General features: G+C 37.8%; 2 protein-coding genes across 2 annotated transcripts; both read left to right on the forward strand.

Annotated features, from left to right (window-relative positions):
- Positions 1-3,957, forward strand: mfsd5 (major facilitator superfamily domain containing 5). Its single transcript, XM_028453166.1, has 2 exons — positions 1-120; positions 2,300-3,957. Exon 2 carries the CDS (start codon positions 2,372-2,374, stop codon positions 3,815-3,817), a length of 1,446 nt encoding a protein of 481 aa, XP_028308967.1. The 5' UTR covers positions 1-120; positions 2,300-2,371; the 3' UTR covers positions 3,818-3,957.
- Positions 3,958-7,837: 3,880 nt separating this feature from the next.
- senp1 (SUMO specific peptidase 1) lies at positions 7,838-21,803 on the forward strand. The gene is made up of 18 exons (XM_028453172.1): positions 7,838-8,415; positions 8,686-8,744; positions 9,828-10,003; positions 10,101-10,173; positions 10,718-10,910; positions 11,016-11,157; positions 12,189-12,307; positions 12,863-13,134; positions 13,213-13,276; positions 14,064-14,102; positions 14,197-14,281; positions 14,624-14,764; positions 16,330-16,461; positions 17,556-17,759; positions 17,847-17,926; positions 18,013-18,097; positions 20,130-20,225; positions 21,095-21,803. The coding sequence occupies exons 1-18, from the start codon at positions 8,291-8,293 to the stop codon at positions 21,155-21,157; spliced, it is 2,148 nt and encodes a 715-aa protein (XP_028308973.1). The 5' UTR covers positions 7,838-8,290; the 3' UTR covers positions 21,158-21,803.
- The last annotated feature ends 193 nt before the right edge of the window (positions 21,804-21,996 follow it).

Genomic DNA, 21,996 nt, shown 5'->3' on the forward strand with positions numbered 1-21,996 from the left:
TACCGGAAGCAGGAAGTGGAGTTTGTTTTTGGACAAATCCTCCATCCTCTGTCATGTTATCAACATGACACAACCAATTAAAACCACTATAATATAATGGTACCACTGTCAAAGGATACGGTAAGACGTAGCACATGTTATCAGATCGTAGGTTACAACAAGGGATAAAGCAGAAGTAGTTTGAACGTGTCCTGTCTTTAGTGGCAGCCGCGGTTAGCTTGTAGGCTAACGTTAGCTTAGAATGAAAAGCGTGTAAATCACATAATCATGTTTTAAACAGTACTTTATGGAATTAATGTTTAACCTTTTAGCTGTGTAAAGGCAAGATCCAATAATTAAGTGTTGATATTAAGGTGTAAATGATATACTTAACACTAAACGAATGATGAATATTTATATATGGTTAATAGTTAATGCTATACTATTTCAATGGATAAACATTTGATGTGATTAGAATCAAAACTCCTTACTCTCCATCATTACATTCTTAGTTATTTTTAACTTTTGTGCAAAAGGTCTATTGTTGGAATGTAAAACTTTATTTAGGACATTTGGATGTGTTATCCCTCTCAATGGCATATTCTCCAACATTATTCCCCCAATAACAATTATTACCATTTCCCTATATTCCTACCAGATAATGAGAGAAATCATTGCTGTTAATTTATGTGTAGCTTGTGGCCAAATATTTACAAAAAATATGTATTGTTGTCTAACATTATTTATTATTAATCTAGGGCTATTGCCCTTTTACTTGCAGCCACTAAACACACATGATTCATATTTTTAACAGTCTTTTACATAATTATACACTTGTTTAATGTTTAGTCTTTCTTTCGTCTTTGTTAAACTTATTCTTTTATTTGTGATTTTTTTATTTAAGTGGCTATAACGAAAGCAATTTCCCCCTGGGATAAAGGAATTGTGATTCTGATGATTATTTGCATATTTTGCTGTGTGATAATGTAAAATTATTAAGCTATGTTGCCCTTGATGCTCGTGTTTATCACAAATGACCTTGTGACCCTTGACGTCACCAGCTCCAGTGCTCAAATTATCAGAACCAGAAAACACTTTTATCACAGGGGGAAATTACATTTTTACAGAGGCTCCAGAAATTATTCGGATGAAAATAAGACACACTAAACAAAGAAAAACATACATGATTAAAGGGTACCTGTAGTGAAAATGTAGATACCAAAAAATCTGTTTAATGTATTACCAATAAACAAAATATGTCCACCTTTAGTTTTGTGTGTATATATATAAACAGATTAAAATAACAATTTTATATCTTCAGGCAGGATATGGACAGGATATGAGGCACTTTTATTGATTCTTGTTAAACTACACGTCCCACAATGTAAACAGGCCTGTTACGCCTCTACCGATCAACAAAAGTACGTCATATTAGGGCTGCACAATTAATAGAATTTTAATCGTGATCATGATTTTGGTTGCCAAGATTAAATAAACCTGATTGTCGTCAATATTTACATTTACAATATGGGCTCTGTAACAATGTATTCATCCAGTTAGCCTTTAGTACATTTGAAATTCTTGGGTAATTTTTTTTTTTTAATTATAATTATTATTTTAAGATTTATCTTGCACTGTAAACTGTTCATACATTGTTTGTTTAAAAGTAGTGTGATAAAACCTGTTTTTACTTGCAATTTATAACATACAAATAACTATGTGTAACAAAATAAAAACAACAACAACAAACAAACAAAACAAAGGCTAAACATTAAAACAGTTTTTTTTTTTTTTTTTTTACCAAATATGATAAATAATTGTGATTTTAATCATGATTACAAATGATATTGATTTAAAAAAATCCTGATTATCATTTTGGTCATAATCGTGCATAAGGATCATAACCTGAAAATGGCGGCTCCATACTTTATGCCAGAAGGTTTAAAATAATTCTAAAAAAGTCCTTTTAAAGTCCATTTAAAATAAACACATTTTTTGTTATACATGTTTTCACCACAGGTACCCTTTAAGTAAAAGACTGTTAATGAAATAGTGATTAAATAGTTACACATTACAGTAAAATATAATACCAATGTACAAATCATGAAGGGTCCCATACTGAACATCTGGCACTGTGTAAAGCAATAATAGATTTGATCCATCAATCAAACCAAAGCTTTATTTCTTTAACCGTATCTTCTTAATTTATCTCACAGCAACCTGCTCCCATTATTTGGAAAGTAGTGGCCCCAGTAATATAGTTGGATAATCAACTTTTCAGTCACTAATCTTATTAATTGATCATCTCGTGTGTCTGCAGGTCTTTAGAAACAGACAGAAAGGAGCTGGAAGGACCACAAGACCTGAGGTTTGACCTGGAGCAGGAACAAAGATGTATGTGACGGTGTATCTAGCCATACTGGTGCTGCTTGGCCTTTGTGTTGGCCTGGAGCTCACAGCACGTCGCCTCATAGCACCTCAATCCACTCCCACGGCTGTAGCCAACCCAGCCTTCAGGAGCTTTCAGAAGGTGTTCCTGAGGGCCTACCTGTTGGCTCTGTGGGCGGACTGGCTTCAGGGTCCTTATCTCTACAAGCTTTACCGTCACTACAGCTTCCTGGAGTCCCAAATAGCCATCCTGTACGTGTGTGGCCTCGCCTCCTGCGTTCTCTTCGCTCCTTTCTCCGGGTGGCTCCCTCAGGCTTTGGGCCGGAGACGAACATGTCTTCTTTTCTGTCTCTCCTACTCGGCCTGTTGCCTCACCAAGCTCTCCAGAGACTACTTTGTGTTGATAGTCGGCCGGATCCTGGGGGGGTTATCCACGTCGCTGCTCGCCACTACATTCGAAGCCTGGTATGTGCACCAACATGTAGACGTCCATGATTTTCCCAAGGAGTGGATCCCAAGCACCTTCACCAAAGTTGCCACATGGAACCATGTCCTGGCAGTGGGGGCGGGGCTGGTGGCTAACATGATGGCTGAGTGGCTCTACTTGGGCCCCGTGGCTCCATTTATCCTCGCAGTTCCCTGCCTGTGCTGCTGTGGATGGTTGGTGTTGACAGGCTGGGGGAACGAGGAGGCCGAAGGAGGTCCTGAAGGCGACAAAAAGACTCTTCTGCTTGGGACTCCAAATGGAGGCGTGGCCCGTTTGTCGGCTAAAGTGCGGTTCACACGCAGCTGTCAGGACGGGTTACGCTGTCTGTTGTCAGACCAAAGAGTCATGCTCCTGGGGGGAGTCCAGGCTCTGTTTGAAAGTGTACTTTACGTTTTTGTTTTTCTGTGGACCCCGGTGGTGGACCCTCACGGACCGCCTCTGGGAATAGTGTTCTCCTGCCTGATGGCTGCCAGTATGGCAGGGTCCTTGCTTTACCGCCTCGCCACTTCCACTCGGTACTGCCTACAGCCCAGCCACGTGCTCTGCGTAGCCGTGCTGATGGCCTTTTTTTCGTTTTTCATGCTTACTTTTTCCACCGCTCCCGGGCAGCCTCGACCTCACGAGTCTTTTCTGGCCTTCCTGTTGCTAGAGCTAGCCTCTGGACTTTACTTCCCCGCTGTCGGCTTCCTGCAGAGCAGAGTGATCCCAGAGGAAAAGCGGGCCAGCGTGCTATCCTGGTTCAGGTTGCCCCTGCACCTGCTGGCCTGCTTAGGACTGCTGGCGCTCCATGGGGAGGTGTCGGGGACAGGCGGGGGGGAGAGCGGCAGCGGCACCAGACATATGTTTGGTGGCTGTGCCTTCATGATGCTGGCCGCTCTGATGGCTGTAATCAGCCTGTTCACGCTGGGCAGAAATGATACAGAACTTAAACTGGAAGGGAGCAGAGGGGAGGGAGAAATGTGACAAAAAAAGTTATCTGTTTAAATGTAAAGTGATACCCTTTGTTTTTCAGGAATACAAATATGCCAAATAATTAATCGGCATCAAGAAGTTTATTTGAGAAGTGTTTTGATTTGAAAGGAAATTAAACAGTTTGCCTTCTTCCTCCATTGTTCATCATTTATCCTGTCCTATTTGTGTAAGAACACAGATCATATTGGGGTCTATTCTCCCATGCGTGCTATTCTCACCCTGTACTTAAGTCAGTAGCTGCATGCCTTCATCCCAGTTACGCACTCTGGGTGGAGCGACCCTGAAATGTGGGCGTTCCCATTTAAATCTGGCCTTGCGCGCATTCTGCCGTCTGCTTATGTTCTCTTACGTGCTTCTGAACCTGGAATAAATGCAGCGCCCCGATAAGGTGAAACATTACTGTATATGGCACTAGAAATATGGTCTTGGTTTCAATTTGAGCCACACGGACTCATAATATTGCAAAAGACACTCCCAGAAAGAATCGATCCAAACTTACACTGTCATGCTGTCACAGGGTTCATTATGTTCACATTTAGTAGTTCTAGACGGGACAAAATGTGTTCTATTTCATAAGATTTTATCCTTGCTATCCACTCTTTTTTCTGCAGAGACGGAAGGTGCTGCATCGTGGAGCTGATCAGCTGCGCGCACCCAAGTTCCTTAGCTGCTGCTGCTCGATAAATTAAACTCTGACAGACATCAGACTTCTGTCTACGTTGGTCACAGTGATGTCCAACTATTTTCATACTATGTCCAACGTAAAGCCACAGTTTGATCCACTACAGAGTACTTAATAAGTGAAACAAGCTATCATATGCGGAGGTTGGTGAAATGCGCAGGAGATGATGGATACCAGAAACTGTTCCCACACATATTTAAATGAGGCTCAGCTCCATAAGGCTTTAAACAATTTATATTTAAAACTGCGTATTATAGGAAGCCAATGGTTCTGTTTCACTGCAAACACAGTTTCCTCTGTTTTAAAGCAGAAGCTTTGCGGGATTATTTTCTCAAATCTCCAGCGCATCACACTCGGTCAAGCTTTAGAGCAGGTACCGTATTGATGACAGATGATGCTGATGCGTTTATCATTTCTGAATGCAGGAATGGAAGAAGTTTATAAAATCAGGCGTTGCACACAAACGTTAATCTGTCGTTAGTATGAGGGGAAAAAAGGAAAGAAGAAGGCCGCCAATCCGCACACTGCAAAAATCAATAATCCGATCAAATCAACCTGTTACATTGTTAATCAATGAAGGCGTTTCAAATTAAAAGTGCGCTTCATCATTTTCATGGATTTCTAGACAGCCCAAAAAAATGACATCATGGCCCAGTCTGCCTCCTTGGCTTCAGAACGCCGTCATTCATAGGTCACACGCTTTTTGGTCAACTTACCAAAAAGCTTTTTGGTCAACTTACCAAAAAGCATGTGAGGAACCTGGACCGGAGGAGAGGCACGTAACTGCAAGCCTGTAAAAAAAGTGCTAAAGTCCATACCGGAGAATAGGTCCCTTTGTGCATTACCTTTCTGTTTTGTTTTGTTTTGTTTTGCTGGAAATTTGGTCAGCTGTGCTCTGACGTCATGCATTTTTCCTTGAATTATTTCACCTTGCATGTAATCCTGGGATGGCACAATCGGTTTGCTGGGATGACATTTTTTTTTTTATTTATTATTTTTGTCAATGTATGAATAGAAGAACTAAGTTGGATGCTTATGGAGTTAAACTTAAAACATGGGTGATCTTGGTCCTAGAGGGCTGCTGTTCTTCCTCCTCATGTTTCATCATCTATTTCTGCAGAAGGGTTTTAAAAAGTAATTCACCATTGTTTTCTCCTAAACAAGGTAACATGACACATGCAGGACTGCACACCTCCATGAAAAGGATGAGAAACTTTTTAACTATAATCATATTTAAAAAAAAAAAAAAAAAAAGAAAGCAAAAACTGACAACTTTAAAATAATTTCTTATTAAGCTTATTTTTGTGCAGAAGTATTTGGCTGTTGGTTTTTGTTTCTTTAAAATGTCTGCGATTAAAAACTAAAAGGAGTATTTGCTACATTTTACTTGCTTTTCTGGATCACTCAAAGGGTGTTTGTTTTTTCTCCGTAGATTTTTTCTGTCAATTTAAACACATGTTCACACGTCCGTCTTAATTTGATCAGGTTATTTCCTGTTTTCAAGGATGCATTAAAATAGCAGCTACTGCAGTTGATCTGTCAAGTATTATTACTATGACATTTGCAGTAATGCATGTATAATCACAGCTCTTTTAAGCCAATAAAACACAAGTTTTTCTGGTCCAGGACTTGTGACAGTGTCAGGTGATCTGATCTATCGCTGAATGCTATTTTAAACTGATTCTGATTGTAGCAAAGACAGAGCAATAGATTTAAATAGGGGGAAAAAAGCATTCATTCTGATTGAATTTGGATTTTAAGAGTATTATTATCATCAAGCTTTTGTTAATGACAGTAAATAATTGTAGTTAATTGCCTTCTAAATGCATCAGTTAGCATTTAGCCTAGAAGATTATTTTGATCAAAGTTAAATAAAATAAAAGATATTATAGGGACATTGTACATGATTGGAGGAATAGCTGAAACTATACAAAATAATTCCTATTATAATTTAGGGTACGGAAAAGTATATTATCTAGAAAAAGACAGATTAATCATCATTACCTGATTTTACTGATCTTGAAGCTCATTTATAACTGTAGCGTATACACAAAGCAGAGCCTAAAAATGAAAAGTCTTATTTTCATTATGATCTGATGAAGTTTTGGAAACGTGACAAATACTTTTTCAGGGAAAACAAATGTTACACTGTGAAAACACAGAACGGTGATTTCAATCGATTACATCCAATCGGATGCCAATCATCATAATGTCTTTTTTTAATTGGACAAATGCTCTGATGATTTTAGCAGTGCCATTTGTGCTGTGATTTTCTGTGATACTCTGCTCTGCTTCTGAATATTGTTGCATCTAGCATTACAGTTCATAAATTAAAATGTGAATATACACTGTATAACGTTATAAATCACCAGGTAAATTGTACTAACTTATTAAAAACTATTTCAATCTCAAAAACTTGCATCACGCACCACGTGTCCTCGAATATAAGATAGACTAAACACAATGCTCACACATTTCATCCAATACATAACGCGTTTTCACAATATGATTAAAAGTGTACAATTAAAGTGTTGATGTGCGATTTTTAATTAACTACTGGTTTTAATTGATTATGTTATACTAGTATGATTGTTTTGGACATTACATGTAGTTTACTCATGTACAATAGGTGGTGAACTATTGAAAAAGAGGGCTAAGACTTTTATTTTTGACAAGAATTAGTGTTGTATGTGTGGATTTTTTTTTATCATTAAGATACTGAAAATATAGTGTAACAGGTAGACTGAAGAGAGGACACATTAAAACATTATTTTGGTTTTGATATTAAATGTTAATCATATTCAAAATTAGCATAATCAAAACAATAACTTGATTTAGAATTAATCTTTGCTGGGAAATCATATAATTTTTTTTTAAACTATTCTTTCACCATGGCAACACATCTTCATCTGGATCCGTTTTGTAATTCCATTTTTAAATGGGTTGATGAGTCCTATCAGATATGAGATATATTTCACAGAACATACATTGCCAAAAGGACAGTAAACCTACTTATCTAATGAAATCCCCTTTAAAATCAATTAAAATGACACTTTCATGCAGAAACTGCTATGACCCCTCACACACGTATTTAGAGTAACACGAATCTTAAATATGATTAATTAAAACAGACTCCAAATAATGAGTAAAGTAAATAAAAGAAAATTTCGAGGCATAAACGGCGCTCACACGTGATAAATAACTTCGCCTTTCGCTTACCGTAACGTGACGGGTTATTAAAGGTTTACAACTAACCAATAGCCGTGCGCCTTACTCAGAGTTATCACTTCTAATTGACCAATCGGAAGGCGCTATTGTTGTAGCGTGCGGTTCAGCCATGTTGTGGTTTTGAATGAGGAAGAAGCGGGAGATGTTATTCTTCAGCGAGTTTGTAAGCAGTTCGTGGACACGTTTTTGGAGTTTAGATGAGCCAGGGCGTAAGCGAAAATGATTGTTTATCCTCCAAACTCGTGGGTTGTCACTTGTCACTTCCTGGCCAGAATTTAAACACACTTCCACAAATTAGCTGTTGGGCTAACAACGTCGGCTAGCAGAGCGGATAGCCTGGCGTGCTACTAAGGCAGTTCGACAATCCTCAGCTAGCGGGCTAACGCTAAGCTGCTCCTTTCTAACAGTAAGGTTGTGACTCCGAGTTACTGTTAGCCTCTGTAACATCCTCTGCTAACCATTCGGAGGTCTGCGTTTACTCCGTTATTTGATTGTTAGCTGCTTTATAAGGCTATCTTCGGAGCGGCGGTCGTTACTTGTCAAACTTTTGAGCCATGTTGAATAAAATTTACGAATGGATAGAGACCGGCTTTGCAAACTTTCGCAATGATGCGCCAGCTGTTGGAAACACTCACCAAGCACCGAGGGATGGACACCCGAGGAAAAGAGCGCTGGAATGGTACGTTGTGCGCGTCGCATATGCTGTTTACAGCTGTGATGAGTATATTACTCTGAGTTTATCCATCATATTCACTCATTTGTTTAGCCACAGAGAGAGAAGTCTACTATGAGCTCTCATAATGTGTGTAGTTTAATCTGAATCAGATGATCATTGATTCCTGATGGCCTTCCCCTATTTTCACTTATACTCAAGCTTCAACACATTTGATTTAACGTATTTTAATTATTTCCCTTTAACCTTTTTCAATCTATTCTTTTTCTTCTCAAGTTTTGAAGACGACAATAACATAAACCAAGATGGTTTAACCATAAAGAAATCAAGAATGGGTACGTATGGATTTGTATGCATGGACAATTCATGTTTATTCAGAAGTAATGTTAAGTTTAAATCAAGGTTTTTTTTTATTTTACCTAGACATGGTTATCTGTCTGTTATCTACCAAGACAAATTCCTTGTACTGTCCTTAAAACTGCACATGGCCATTAAAAACATTTCTGATTCTGATTCTGATTCTGTCTGTAAAACTAGTGCTAAACAGTATATGTTAAGTTTTTGTTTATTCAGACAACTTTTTATCTCCTGACATGTTTTGACTGTCAAGTGCCAGTCTTCCTCAGAGGTGATTGAATTGATTTGATCTTTTCCATATGAAAGAACTCATGGGAATACATCACAGCAATCACCCATTATTGTTTTTTTCTTGTAAAACTATATTGGGAAATAAATAAATCGAGTTTAAATCGCCTATCTCCATTTTGAGGAAAAATATTGACATATGAAATGAATATTGGTCCATATCACCCAGGCCTAATGTAACCAAAGCAGTAACATTTTGTCTTGTAAAGGATATGATTGTCCAAACTGTGTGAAATGAGGGATTTCAAAACACTGCTTAAAGTAGGATTTTATTAAGATACGTGTTACCTCAAAAACAATTGGAAATGACTTGACTGATATGCTGCTTTGTTATGTAGCAAGTGTTGCTAATGCTACATCACTTTAATTAAACAAAGTAAAAAGGCTCTGTGTGACTAAAAAACATGAAGTTTTGCATGTCAGCCTTTTTGTTTGATGTTAATTGTACTTGGAACCAGTTTGATAAATTGCGTACATACATTTTTAAAAAATGTTTAAAAAAGTAAAATGATCTTTTATCCCTTTTTTCCATCTAAGGCGATGATTTTAAATAGGTGAATTGGTTTGTTTACTGGTAAATAACTTGAAAATAATCTAAATCATCTAAATTTAAAAATTCTGATATTGATTTTACGAAGAAAAAATAATGATAGTTTTTCCATATCGCCCACCCTTTATATAAACTAAGCGCAAGCTTGCCACAACTGTATTACTACTGTATATAACCTTCTTTCCCAAATGCACTCACCTATGGCTGTTGTTGAACTCTGCAGGGGACCTTATAGACACCGTCAAGAATGCTGCTGAAGGGGTTAAAAACCATAGCACCAGTGTGGCCACATGGATGAGAAACAATGTCAGCCCTACCTTGAGAAACATGTTGCCTCCTTCCTCTGGGTTGCCCCCCGCAGAGCCCCTGCCTTCAACATCAACGTGGACACGGCGGCCTGTAAGGCATCATTTTGGTGTACATTGCTGCAAATTCAGATTTCCTTTTTTGGGAGTTGATTTGATCAAATATACTAATCCTGAATGCTTTCATTTAGATTGTGGACAGAAACTCTTTGAATGAGACATTTGCTGCTCCTTCTACAACTTTGGAGTGGAAAACCAAAACGGGTATGATTTTTGTTTGGAGGGTTCTCTCAGTTTTTTATTAAGATAAAAAAAAATGTTTTGTTATCCTCACAGAATAACTGCTAAAATATTGTTCCAGCTAGTCATTGACACTGCTGTTTCATCATGCATTTTAACATATATGATAAGGGCGAACTGTGCTATATTTTTAATGGTAACTACACTCAGGGTAGCGTTCGTACTTAAACTATCTGATTAAAACTTTAATATGGAATCCAAATGTAGACTTAAATGATTACCGAATCAGAAACACTTAGTCCTAAAGTCATTCCAGGTAATTCCCTCAACATGAATCAAACCTCTACCTCAGCAGCAGGAGCATCTTGTGTTAAAACACTAGATTGTCAAGTTCTGTTTGGACTTCTTGTGTTTGTGTCAGTTTGGATCATTTTAGAAATTCTGATGTAGCACATTTGTTAACCAAATGTCTAAGTTTGTCCATCACATTTTTGCTTGTTGTACAATTGAAAATTTGTGTTGAATTAAGTTGACGTTTGTTGGTTGTTGTCTCCCTAAAAATGATCAGAGTGGCTGCGTTATGAGAAATCATTGCTGGGATCAAAAGTGTGCAGGCGACAAGTGTGCATGAGCCCCACACATCGCGAGGCTCCAAAAACAAACGGACACTCGCTTAACTTGCCGTCTTCCGTCACATCCAAAATGCACAGCAGTCCACGACTAGGCAGGCCTCTGAACCTCCGACCACATGGGACTTTAAGGTAACTTTTACTCCTTGGGTAAATATTGGTGTTTTTAGATCTAGCTATTTGTTGATGAGTTTAACACAAACATCTGAGCGGCTCGACTCCAAATTGTGTTTGCAGTTCATCTGGTGTGGTCGGCCCACCCAGCAGCAGCAGCAGTGTGCACGAGAAGAGCTTTCCAAATAAAGTCACGCAGAGCCCGACCCACAGCGTCCAGTCAGGTCGTTCCCACAGGAGCCGATTGTGCCGTACGGCAGAAGAGGTAACATCAGTACACCGCACCGTTCAGTCACTACTTTTTGTCAAATACTGTAATTTCCAGACTATAAGCCGCTATTTTTTTCTCACACTTTGAACATTGCGGCTTAAACAATGACGCGGCTAAATTGTGGATTTTTTTCCGGTTTTATAAGCTTCATGTTGCCACAAAATTGAGCTCCGTCACATTAAACCAGGTGGAACAATTAAATTGTTTTTGCTCGCACTGAATCATTTTGATCACTCATTTTGTCATGATGCACACTGCCTCATCATAGCGACAACGCAGATAAATGTTGTCAAAGAGAGAGAGCACCCATGCAGCAGCAGCAGTGTGGATGCAGTAAAAGTCAGCCAGTTTGTAATAGAGGGATGAACAGCATAAAGTTGTTAAATCACAGCGTTAGGTTTGTTCAAGAGTAATCGGTGCTCTGGATTTTGAGGCTGATGGACATGCTTTCGTAAGGAGGACAGACAGACGGAGCGGAGATGGACATCCTGTATACAGGCTGTTCTGATCTCCACTCCATCTACAGTAAATGTCAGCCAGTCTGTAATAGTAGCAGAACAACATGAAGTTGCCAAATCACCACGTTGGATTTGTTCAGAAGCGATCACGTCCATATTCTGGCTCAGAGTCCGACTCGCTGTGATCGCTCCACAGTAGTTCACGGCAAGAAGAGCGGATGAAGCAGTGTATCAATCCGGTTCCAGTAAAAAGTGACCATAAAAAGCTGTAAATGGACTGATGTAAACGTGGGGCAGTGAGAAGGAGACTTCATGTAGTAAAGGAAACTTATCAGTTGAAACACGGACATTTTCCTCGCTTACCTGATCGTTCTGATTGGCCGAGTTGTCTGAAGGGCACCCTCATCAGCCAGTAGAGTGCGGCCTATGTTAGGCTGCGGCATTTGTGTGGATTTTTCTTAGGAAATTGCTAAATTATTGTAATGCGGCCAATAAAACAGTGCGCTTTATAGCCCGGAAATTACGTTATTTGTGTATTTATGGCACATTTTTCTTTTTTTCCAACAGTCAATTTGGGAGGAGGAGAAGGAGGTCTACAGGCAGCTACTGACGATGGTGTCGGGGGGTCAGTCGTTGACTTCTTGCAATGGAAACTCTCACGCCATTATGAGGTCACACAGGGATTTGTACGTATCAAAACTGTTCATAGCTTTGTTTCCTGGTCTATTACAACACCTAAACGTTTCATCCTCAACTTGCTTTAATAAAGTCTGATTCATTTTTAGCTCAAGTTTTGTGTGACTGTTTGAACTAGAAGGTTTGCACGTCAGCCTTTTCGTTTAATGTTATTTGTACTTGGAAACAGTTTGATAAATTGCTTTCATACATATTTAAAAATGTTTGAAAAGTACCCTGACTTAAATGATCTTTTATCCTTTTTTTCCATTCAGGGCAATGCTTTTAAGTCGGTGAATTGGTTTGTTTTACTGGTAAATAACTTGAAAATAATCTAAATGATCTGAGTGAAAATAGCACAATAAAATTGCGATTGTGATTTTATAGGAAAAAAAATTGTGATATATTTATTTATTTATTTCTCCCATATTGCCCACCCCTACTTTGTCTTCAAAGTGGCATTAAATATGTAATGGGTGCATCAATCAGTATCTATAAATAAGTTCATCAACACATTTCACTGACAACAGCCTGTTGGTCATATTTGCTTCTGTCACTTTCTGCAGCACCAGTTTCCTGTCCAGCAGCCGGCGACTGCTTCAGCTTTCTTCTCCACCGCCGTCGACAGCAGAAAGAACGTCAGAAGGACCCAGCAGCCCCCCCAGCCCCAGGTGTTTGTCCAGTCAGGGCTCCAGCAACATCCCCAGCCCAACGGAGGCCTCCAGCACAGCAGGGATCCAGTCGTGGTCACTGGACTCTGACCTCGGCTTGAGTCGAGCAGCCATTCCTTCCCCGTCGGCCCTACAGGACCAGTCATCTCAGGACACCCAGTCATCAGGTGAGAAATAGCCACACGGTGGAACATCAGTCTCCATTTGTCTTTCTTTGGGTCCTAACTTCCTCTTGCTTCCTGCAGCTCATGATGACAGCTGTGTAATTATTCTCCATGTAGAAATGGATAAAAAGCATGACAGGCCAAGGTCAGTGTTTAACCTCATTTTACCATTTGTATCAATATTGCAATTGGTTACTTTTATCAGTTTTTTATGTAATCTGGCTCACACAGGTAGAAGAGTAGGTAGATCATTTAATCATGAATTTGCAAATGTGTTAATAAATACTTAACGCAATAGACATCATCAGAATGAGAAATTATTTTAGGTCCAATCAGTCGTTCATTTGTCCTTTTCTGAGATAAAGCTATAGTAAGGCATGCGAATGGAAAAATGTTGATATATATTTTTTCTGATGTACGTTTTTTTTTTTTTTGATAAGGCTAGTGTAAGGCACAAGAAATTTAAAATATATATTTTATTTCTGAGATAAGGCTATAGTAAGACATAAAAATGGTGGGGAAAAATATTTATTTCTGAGATAAGGCTGTTGTAAGGCATAGGAATGGAAGAATGTGGGATTTTTTTTAACTTTTGTTTTTAAACACCTCTTTTGATGTAAAGATTATGCTAACATCTGTGATGGTTTGAAGTAAAAAAAAAAAAAAAAAAGCTTTTGTATAAATACTTTTACCAGTTTTTATGTAAACTGGCTTCCACAGATAGAAAAGTAGATGGCTTTTAATCATCAATTTGATGTACCATATTTAAATACTTTATGCCATAGACATCTGAGTGAGAAATTATTTTAGGTTCAATCAATCATTAAGTGTCCTTTTCTTCTGAGAAATTTGTAATATCTTTATATGTAACCATTGCACAAATGTACAGATATCACAGTCATATGGTTCAACAATATCTTCTTTTTTTACAGTGTTCCATGTTTTCAAGCTGAATTAAGGATCAAAGAGTTGTATGTATAATTTAACACCTTTGGTTATAGAATGTGTCCATGTTTTAATGATATGTCTTAACTAATAAAGGATATGTTTGCTCATACGTTGCAGAACTAGCAAGCATGACTCACGAGCCAGAGAGAGACGAAGACAAATAGAAGAGCAGGAAGCTTTAGCTGCTCTGCTATTAAAACAGGTCAGTGTTCCACCATCATCTTCCTCTCTGCATTTATCATCCTTTAACTTACTTATTAACAAGTATCTGACAGAAAAAAAGGATACTGGACTGGTTTATTTTACAGGTTTTTGTTTCTTTTTTTTCCACTACAAAATAAGATTGACCTTTTATTTGTCCCAAAAATGATACATTTGTGTTGTTACAGCAGCAAGAAGAATGCAATGAAATTGCTTTTTAAATTAATAAATAAATGAAATATGAAAAACAGGGTAGAATAAGAATAGTAATAAAAAGAATAATAGCTGGGTGTCAGGTATCCTTCAGAAATGTCTAACAAATCACACATTTTCCTCTTCTTAGCGGCTTTCTGACGAGGGCCAACGTAGACCTGATGTCGAGGTTCGTGTTCGAGTCCCTTTGGAAAAAGAAGTTCCTTTAACTCTTGTGACGGAGGTACCGAAGCCTTTAGACGAGAAACCGGAATTCCCAATACTGACGGAGGTGAGATCAATGACTTTTTTTTTTTTTTTATCCACCTGCAGGAGCTGGCATGGCGATAATACATTTTCAATACAAACTGATTTGTTTAGATATATTTTGAGATATGAGTGCTTTTAAAAATAAAATACCCAATTTTCTTTTCCCACAAGGGATTTTTTATTTATTTATTTTTTAATCATTGTTTTTTTTTTTGGTGAGGAAATAATAAATTTGGACCATTGGGACTTTAATAATGTGAAATGTCACTGCATCTCTATTCCTTTCCTACTAAGCTTCACTTCTGTTGTTTGGATATTATATGAAAATGCCTTCCCTCCAGTGTTATGGTGCAAGTGGTGATCCATTTAACAGGTGATCCACTTCATTGGTGTCACCAGTTTGCACTGTAAATTAGGACCAGGCTTATCAGTCGTAAACCTGACCCTATAAAAGTCTTAGTGTGTGTGTTTGACCATTTTCACTAAAGATCCACACGAAGAGATATTAACTACAACTCTTTGTGTTCGACATTTCTTACTCACTCCGTGGAGGCAAACTTCATAGTGATGTATTTATAGTCCAGAACAATGCTTTTGTTTGTTAGAATCAGCTGGTGACTCACTTCCAAAGTCGCAGCCTGGTGAGTGCACCAGTTGGAGTGAATTCAGCTGTACAGAGCTGCAACATTATGTGCTTTGTTACAGGAATAATGCATTTGTATTTTTTAAAATCAACCCCCCTCCCCCACAATAAAAAAACAAACAAAATACAATCTGATTGCAATTAAAAATGTATTAAATACCCAGCCCTAATTTAAGGAATATTTTGTGAGCGTTTTTCCTTTTAATTACTGCCATTGTCAGCAGAAATACATCAGTATCATCTAATACAGGGGCGTCAAACTCGTTTTAGTTCATTGGCCAAATACGAAGCAGTTTATCTTAAGTGGATCGCAGATTGTAGGCGGGAAAATTAGTAATTTAATCATTATTCTGCTCGAGTTTGCACTTCCACGTATAAATAAACTATAAAATATGTACAGCACTGAAAATATCAAAGCAATAAGTGGCATGTATCAGTCCATGCAGGATCTTTACTTTGAAGTCATTTATTTTGTGAGCCATTATAATGTAATTTGAGGAAATTTTGTGGAATAATTTAAAGAAAATTCCAGGATTTTGGAAAAATTTAGTCATTTTAAAAATTTGAGATTAAAAATGATCATGTAAGTGTGGGGAAAATGTGAGCCCTAATATTGTGGAGTTACATTGAATATGTGTATTTAATTATTGTAAGGAATTTACACAGTGATTCATGGCTTCTCTGAAGCCAAATTGGATGCTCTCAAGGGGCGGATTTGGCCCCCGGGCCTTGAGTTTGACACACATGATCTAATAAAATAATAAAAGGCATGGCAGGTATTAGATGACTGTGAATCTTAGATTAGACACACATTTTTTATCTACTCCTGGAGACTGAATGACTTTCAGCCCTGAGAATCTAAACTTTTTTTTAAACTTGTGAAATGTGACTAGTGTCTCTCTCGCTCTCGCTCTCGCTCTCTCTCTCTCTCGCTTTCTGTGAAGGCGATGGAGGCTGATGTGAACAAGGCGTTGAGAGGAGGTAATCCTCATGAAGTGCTGAGTGAAGGTTTTGGGCTCAGCCTGACCAGAAAAGACCTTCAAACCCTCAGTAACCTGAACTGGCTCAATGATGAGGTGAGTTTTTCTGTTTCAAAATGAAAATCAGTCAAAAGGTGTAAAGAGTCCTGATATATCCTACTCAAGTAGAAGTACTGTTACTTGATTGAAATTATACTCAAGTACAAGTAAGTCATACATAAAATACTCAAGTACAAGTAAAAACAGGGTTCCTGCAGATCCTTAAAAAGCATTAAATTCATGAATTTAAAAATAAGGCCTTGATTATCATTAAAATGTCTTAAGTCAATGTTTCAAAAGTCTAACATTTTAATGCATGAGTATGATTTTTTGATTTTTAACATTTAGTTTTTGTGTTTTTGTTGTGATTTTATAGATTTCTGACAATTTTTTTTGGCTTTTTGTGTGTTTACTTTGGGGGCCGTCAGTTGCACGTCTGCACTACACACCGAAAAAAATATACCCTAACCCCATTTAATTGATTGCATTTTTTTTTACTTTGAAGTTGGTCTTAAATTTAGTTTCAAATGGCAATAAAAAGTCTTGAATTTAATTTGACCAAAGCAGTAGGAACCCTGAAAAAGTAGCTCAATTAAGTAGTACTCAAAGTAAAATTTACTAGTTATTTTCACCCCCCATGTTTATTTTTGGTAATACTTTTGGCCACAGTTCCTTTGCATACAGTAAACATCTCATGTACCTTAAAAAGAAAGAGACAAAATCTTGCACAATTGGAACTCAAAATATTTTCCACAAAGGCATCTATATAAAATAAAAGGTTTGTCAAAATGTACATTTTTTTTTTTTAATAAAATAATGCTAATGAATACACTTCAAAGTAAAAAATAAATAAATCTGAGGCTCTAAGTATAGCTACATTTATGAACTCTAAAACTATGCCATGTGGGTAACAACATAATGGGTAGAAACCCCATGGTTGGGTGTAGAAATATAATGAATTACTTTACTTCTTTTAAAACGTACTTGAGTAAAATTACTGATTTAGAAATATAATCAAAAAGAGTACAAGTACCCATAAAAGCAACTCGATTACAATAACATGAGTACTTGTAATCCATTACTTTCACCTCTGGAAAACCGAGCTGCAGGTTAGCATGCTAATGTATTCTCTGTCCGCGCTCTGTTTTCAGGTGATCAACTTTTACATGAACCTGTTGGTGGAGCGAAGCAAAGGGCCTAACCTGCCAACGGTCAACACGTTCAACACGTTCTTCTATCCTAAGCTGTGCAGCAGCGGCTACTCGGCCGTGCGTCGCTGGACTAAAAAGATGGACATCTTTGCTAAAGACATCCTGTTGGTTCCCGTCCACTTGGGGGTTCACTGGTGCCTTGCTGTGTGTAATCCTATTAATAATGACTGAGTTTAAAAGTGGTTGTATTTATGTTGCACTATTTATTATTAATGATCTGCTTTTTGTCAGGTGGTGGATTTCCGTATAAAGACAATTATGTACTTTGACTCCATGGGAAGTAACGACAGTGAGACATGCCATATTTTGCTGTGAGTTTGCTGTGTGTAAATGGTCACCATTTCTTTTCTACTGATTGTTTTTATTTCCATTGATAAATAAATGTTTGCCTTTCCAGAGACTACCTGCAACAGGAGAGTAAGGACAAAAAGAACAAAGTTCTTGATACCTCAGGCTGGACTCTGCACAGTAAAGCACGTAATGTAAGTCCTACACATGGAAAGCCGTCAGTCTGTGTTGCTGATGGATATTAATTAGTGCCATGAGTTCCTTCTAATAGTTGAAGGTGATCAGATTTCAGCAGAGATTAAATTTATCAAACATTTAGCCGCTAACAATGGCTACATCAGACAACAGGCAAATGTGGACCAAATCTGTTCATTTTTTCCACTATATGCGACCATATGTGATTTGTTACAGACCGTTTGAAAAGCACAAATTACATTTTTTTAAATGGGACCCAGGCTACTTTCTTATGTGGTCCTCAATCCGACATCTGATACTTAGCAATGTTGCTGCTGTTTGAAAGGCCAGGTCACATTTATTTAACCTTGACATTATTATAATGTGATAAACTTCACAATTGTGCGTCCCTGGAAATGCGGAGGGAAGGAGTGGAAAGTGGAATTAGAATAACTAAATAAAATGAAATGGCATTTTATTTTAGAACGAAAAATATATCATGTTATGACTTGTGGCTTGACTGAGTAAAATAAATGGGCCTTTGACTCATTAAAACAATTCCTTGAGCACACGTGTTCTACACTAATAGAAGCCACATTTAATATGTAACATGAATGAGCATAAAAACAATCTGATTTCTCAACGAAGAAAATGAATTGTGCATTAAGACCTGCTGACTGAACATAGCCACAACTTCAACTTTTTCCCTTTGATGTCACATGTGTCAAACCCGAGGCCCGGGGGCCCAATCCGGCCTTTTGGAGCATCTAATAAAAAAGTCAGAGAAACCATTAATCATTGTATAATTTACCAACTAATTCAGTTAGGGATGTAACGATTAATCGTAAGGCAGTTAAAAATCGATTCATAGGTATCACGGTTGATATCGATTTTCTGAAAATTGAATCGCAGTACCTTTTTTAACCACAAGTATCCACAAGTTTAGGCGGCGGGCGGAGTCTGCTAATACTTTCTTTCTGGCCGCCTTCTACTCTTAAATATGTTAATAAATGATTCATTACCCCTTTAGCACCGAAAGAATATCTGTAATATTACTTGAATATCTGTAAAAGTCACGCTTTTCTATTAGCTCTGTCTGCTAGCATAGCTTCTCTTCTTCACTGCAAGATATCTGCATGCCAACTGACCACTGTGTTACCAGCGCCCTCTGCTGGTCCAAACAAATATGACGTAAAAGTCCAATTGTTAAGGCACAAAATACATTTTCAGTTGCACTTTTAAAAGAAAAAGAACTATTATGCAGTTTTGCATTGTTTATTATAGAACCAGAATTGAAATTAATAGGCTTCATTTTCATTTGTATTATTCCTTTATTTATTTCATTCAAGATTTATTTTTAGTTAAATTGCATTGTTTTGAATAGTTCATCAAGGAATTATTTTGACAATGAAAAATAAAAGGAAAATAGTACAGCATTTTCTAGTTTTTTTCTCAAAAAAAAATTTGTCTATAGTCCTATTATGTAAAATAAATAGTGAGAGAATAGTATCGTGAACCCAGTATCGTGAATCAAATCGTATCGGGAGTTGAGTGAATCGTTACATCCCTAAATTCCGTATATAGTTACCTCCAAATTATGCACAAATTCAATATTAGCAGGGCTCACATTTTCCTCATTCTTATATTAAATGATGGCAGTCATTTTTAATCTCAAATTGTTAAAATAACTTTCAATTTTTCCAAAATCCTGCAATTTTCTTGAAATTGTTCCACAAAACTTTCCCAAATTATATAAAAAGAATAAGCCACAAAATCTAAAAAATTGAAAGTGAAGATCCTGCAGGGACTGATGTGTCATTTATTCAGTGCCGTATATATTGTATAATGTATTTATATGTGGAAGTGCACACTAGAGTAAACCATAATGCTCCTGTCTAAAACCCCACACATACTCCTCTGTATTTGGCCCCTGAACTAAAATGAGTTTGGAACAAGTATTCCCAACCCGATGTTTTTTCCTGAAGTATAATTGAAGTGGAATTGCTCCTTTTAATTTGGATTAACTTTTTCCTTCTCCTTATTTCCTCTCAGGAAATTCCACAGCAGATGAACGGCAGTGACTGTGGAATGTTCACATGCAAATATGCAGATTATATCACCAAAGACAAGCCCATCTCATTCACACAGGTAATAAAAGTTCAGATAGAGCTGTACTATGAAGCTGGATTTCCTCTAATTGCACTAACTTTTGGGATAACATCTTATGGGGATAAATCACCATGGTAACTTAGGCTGAACACCTAACCTGGTCAGGACCAGGTTCTTTTCTGGATAAGATCTGAGCGAGTACTAAAGTCCCACCTCCTGACCAATCAGTTCAAAGCGTGTACAGAAACTATTATTAATTCACACCAGTCACTCACATCAGTCATACTGGTGGTAGTAAGCTACAATTAAGCCACAGCTGCCCTGGGGCATACTGACAGAAGCTGGCTGCCATTTCGTGCCTATAGCCCCTCTGACCACCAGGCACAATCCCCACTCATTCATACAAGGCAATGTGGGTAAAGTGCCTTGCCAAAGGACACGATGACACTCACTCAGATGGAGTGGGTTTTGAACCCCCAACCCTTTGGTTATTGTACGACCCACTCTACCACTGAGCCACGGTCTCATCAATTCCTGCATTCATCCATTGCTGCTTTTACTGCAGCAACATTGTTGTTTTTTGTCTGAATTATTGATTTTAATTCTTCATATTGTTAAAGAATTATTCTTCCATTGTGACGTAAATCACTCTACAGTTTCTCTGATTGTGATTGGTCTGACACTGTAATCTGCATCTTTGTCACAATAGCGCACACATAGCCAGGCTGAAATCAACTCACTTAACTTAGCAACTTTCATAGTACAGCTTCTGTCTGATGGAGAATGTTTGGTTAGGTGAAGCTCGCTAACGGAGATAAATCCAGGATATAATGATCTAGCTTTGTAGTACAGGCCCTTTGTGATAGTGTGTGTGTTTGAGGCGTTCATCTCTCCCCTGTCTTTGACAGAAACACATGCCCTACTTCAGGAAGCGGATGGTGTGGGAGCTGGTCAACCACAAGCTGATGTGATGCGTCAGCAGCTGTTGGGAACATCTGGCTCATGATGGATGAGCAGCTGTAATATCCCACGTTTACACCAGCTCCTCCAATCAGAAACCAGCCCTGTCATCCTAATGGAGCAGCAGGCACTGCCTCCCAGTCCCACTGTTGTGGATGAAAACCAGTTAGAACTCCCACTCGTTTCATGTACAGTCACACTCTGAGGTTTAAGGTTTTAAAAAATTTCTCACAGCTCTTTGTTTGGCTGTCCTTCCAGTGTTTAATGGTCTCAACCATAAAAATGAGGCGGTGCTCATAGAGGCTCTACCCTGATGGTGCTTTATGTGACAGGACATCAGTTTATAAGCCTCACTGGTTTGGGTTTCATGTATTGAAATTAAAATTTTTACAGGAAGCAGTTCTTTATTTTCAAGAACAAGGAATGGAAAAGTGCTGCAGCTTGTTTTTCTGCTGACTCGTTCTATCTTTTGGACCAAATAAACATTTCGCCCACAATGTTTTGCAAATGAGCCTCAGAGTGTGACTTGTGGAAACAAAGTAGTCTTAATCTTCCAGTTACACCTAGAGCTGGTTGAATCTGTACAGGATTGTAAAATTGAGGTAAAAATTTATATTCTGTATGTCAGTCTTTTTTTTTTTTTTGTTTTTTTTGTTAAAGGAGTACATTTTGGGTATATTCAGTATACACTGAATTTTGTACATAAGTAAAACATATACAGCTTTCAATGTATATAATTTTTTAATTAAAAAGACATTTCCTATCTATTTTATCTAGATTTGAGTCTGTTTTAAGAGGAAAATCTATTGAGACTTTTATGTTAGTCCAACTGTTACATTTGATAAACCTG

The sequence above is a fragment of the Gouania willdenowi genome, chromosome 7 (assembly GCF_900634775.1).
Source record: "Gouania willdenowi chromosome 7, fGouWil2.1, whole genome shotgun sequence".
Classification (NCBI taxonomy): domain Eukaryota; kingdom Metazoa; phylum Chordata; class Actinopteri; order Blenniiformes; family Gobiesocidae; genus Gouania; species Gouania willdenowi.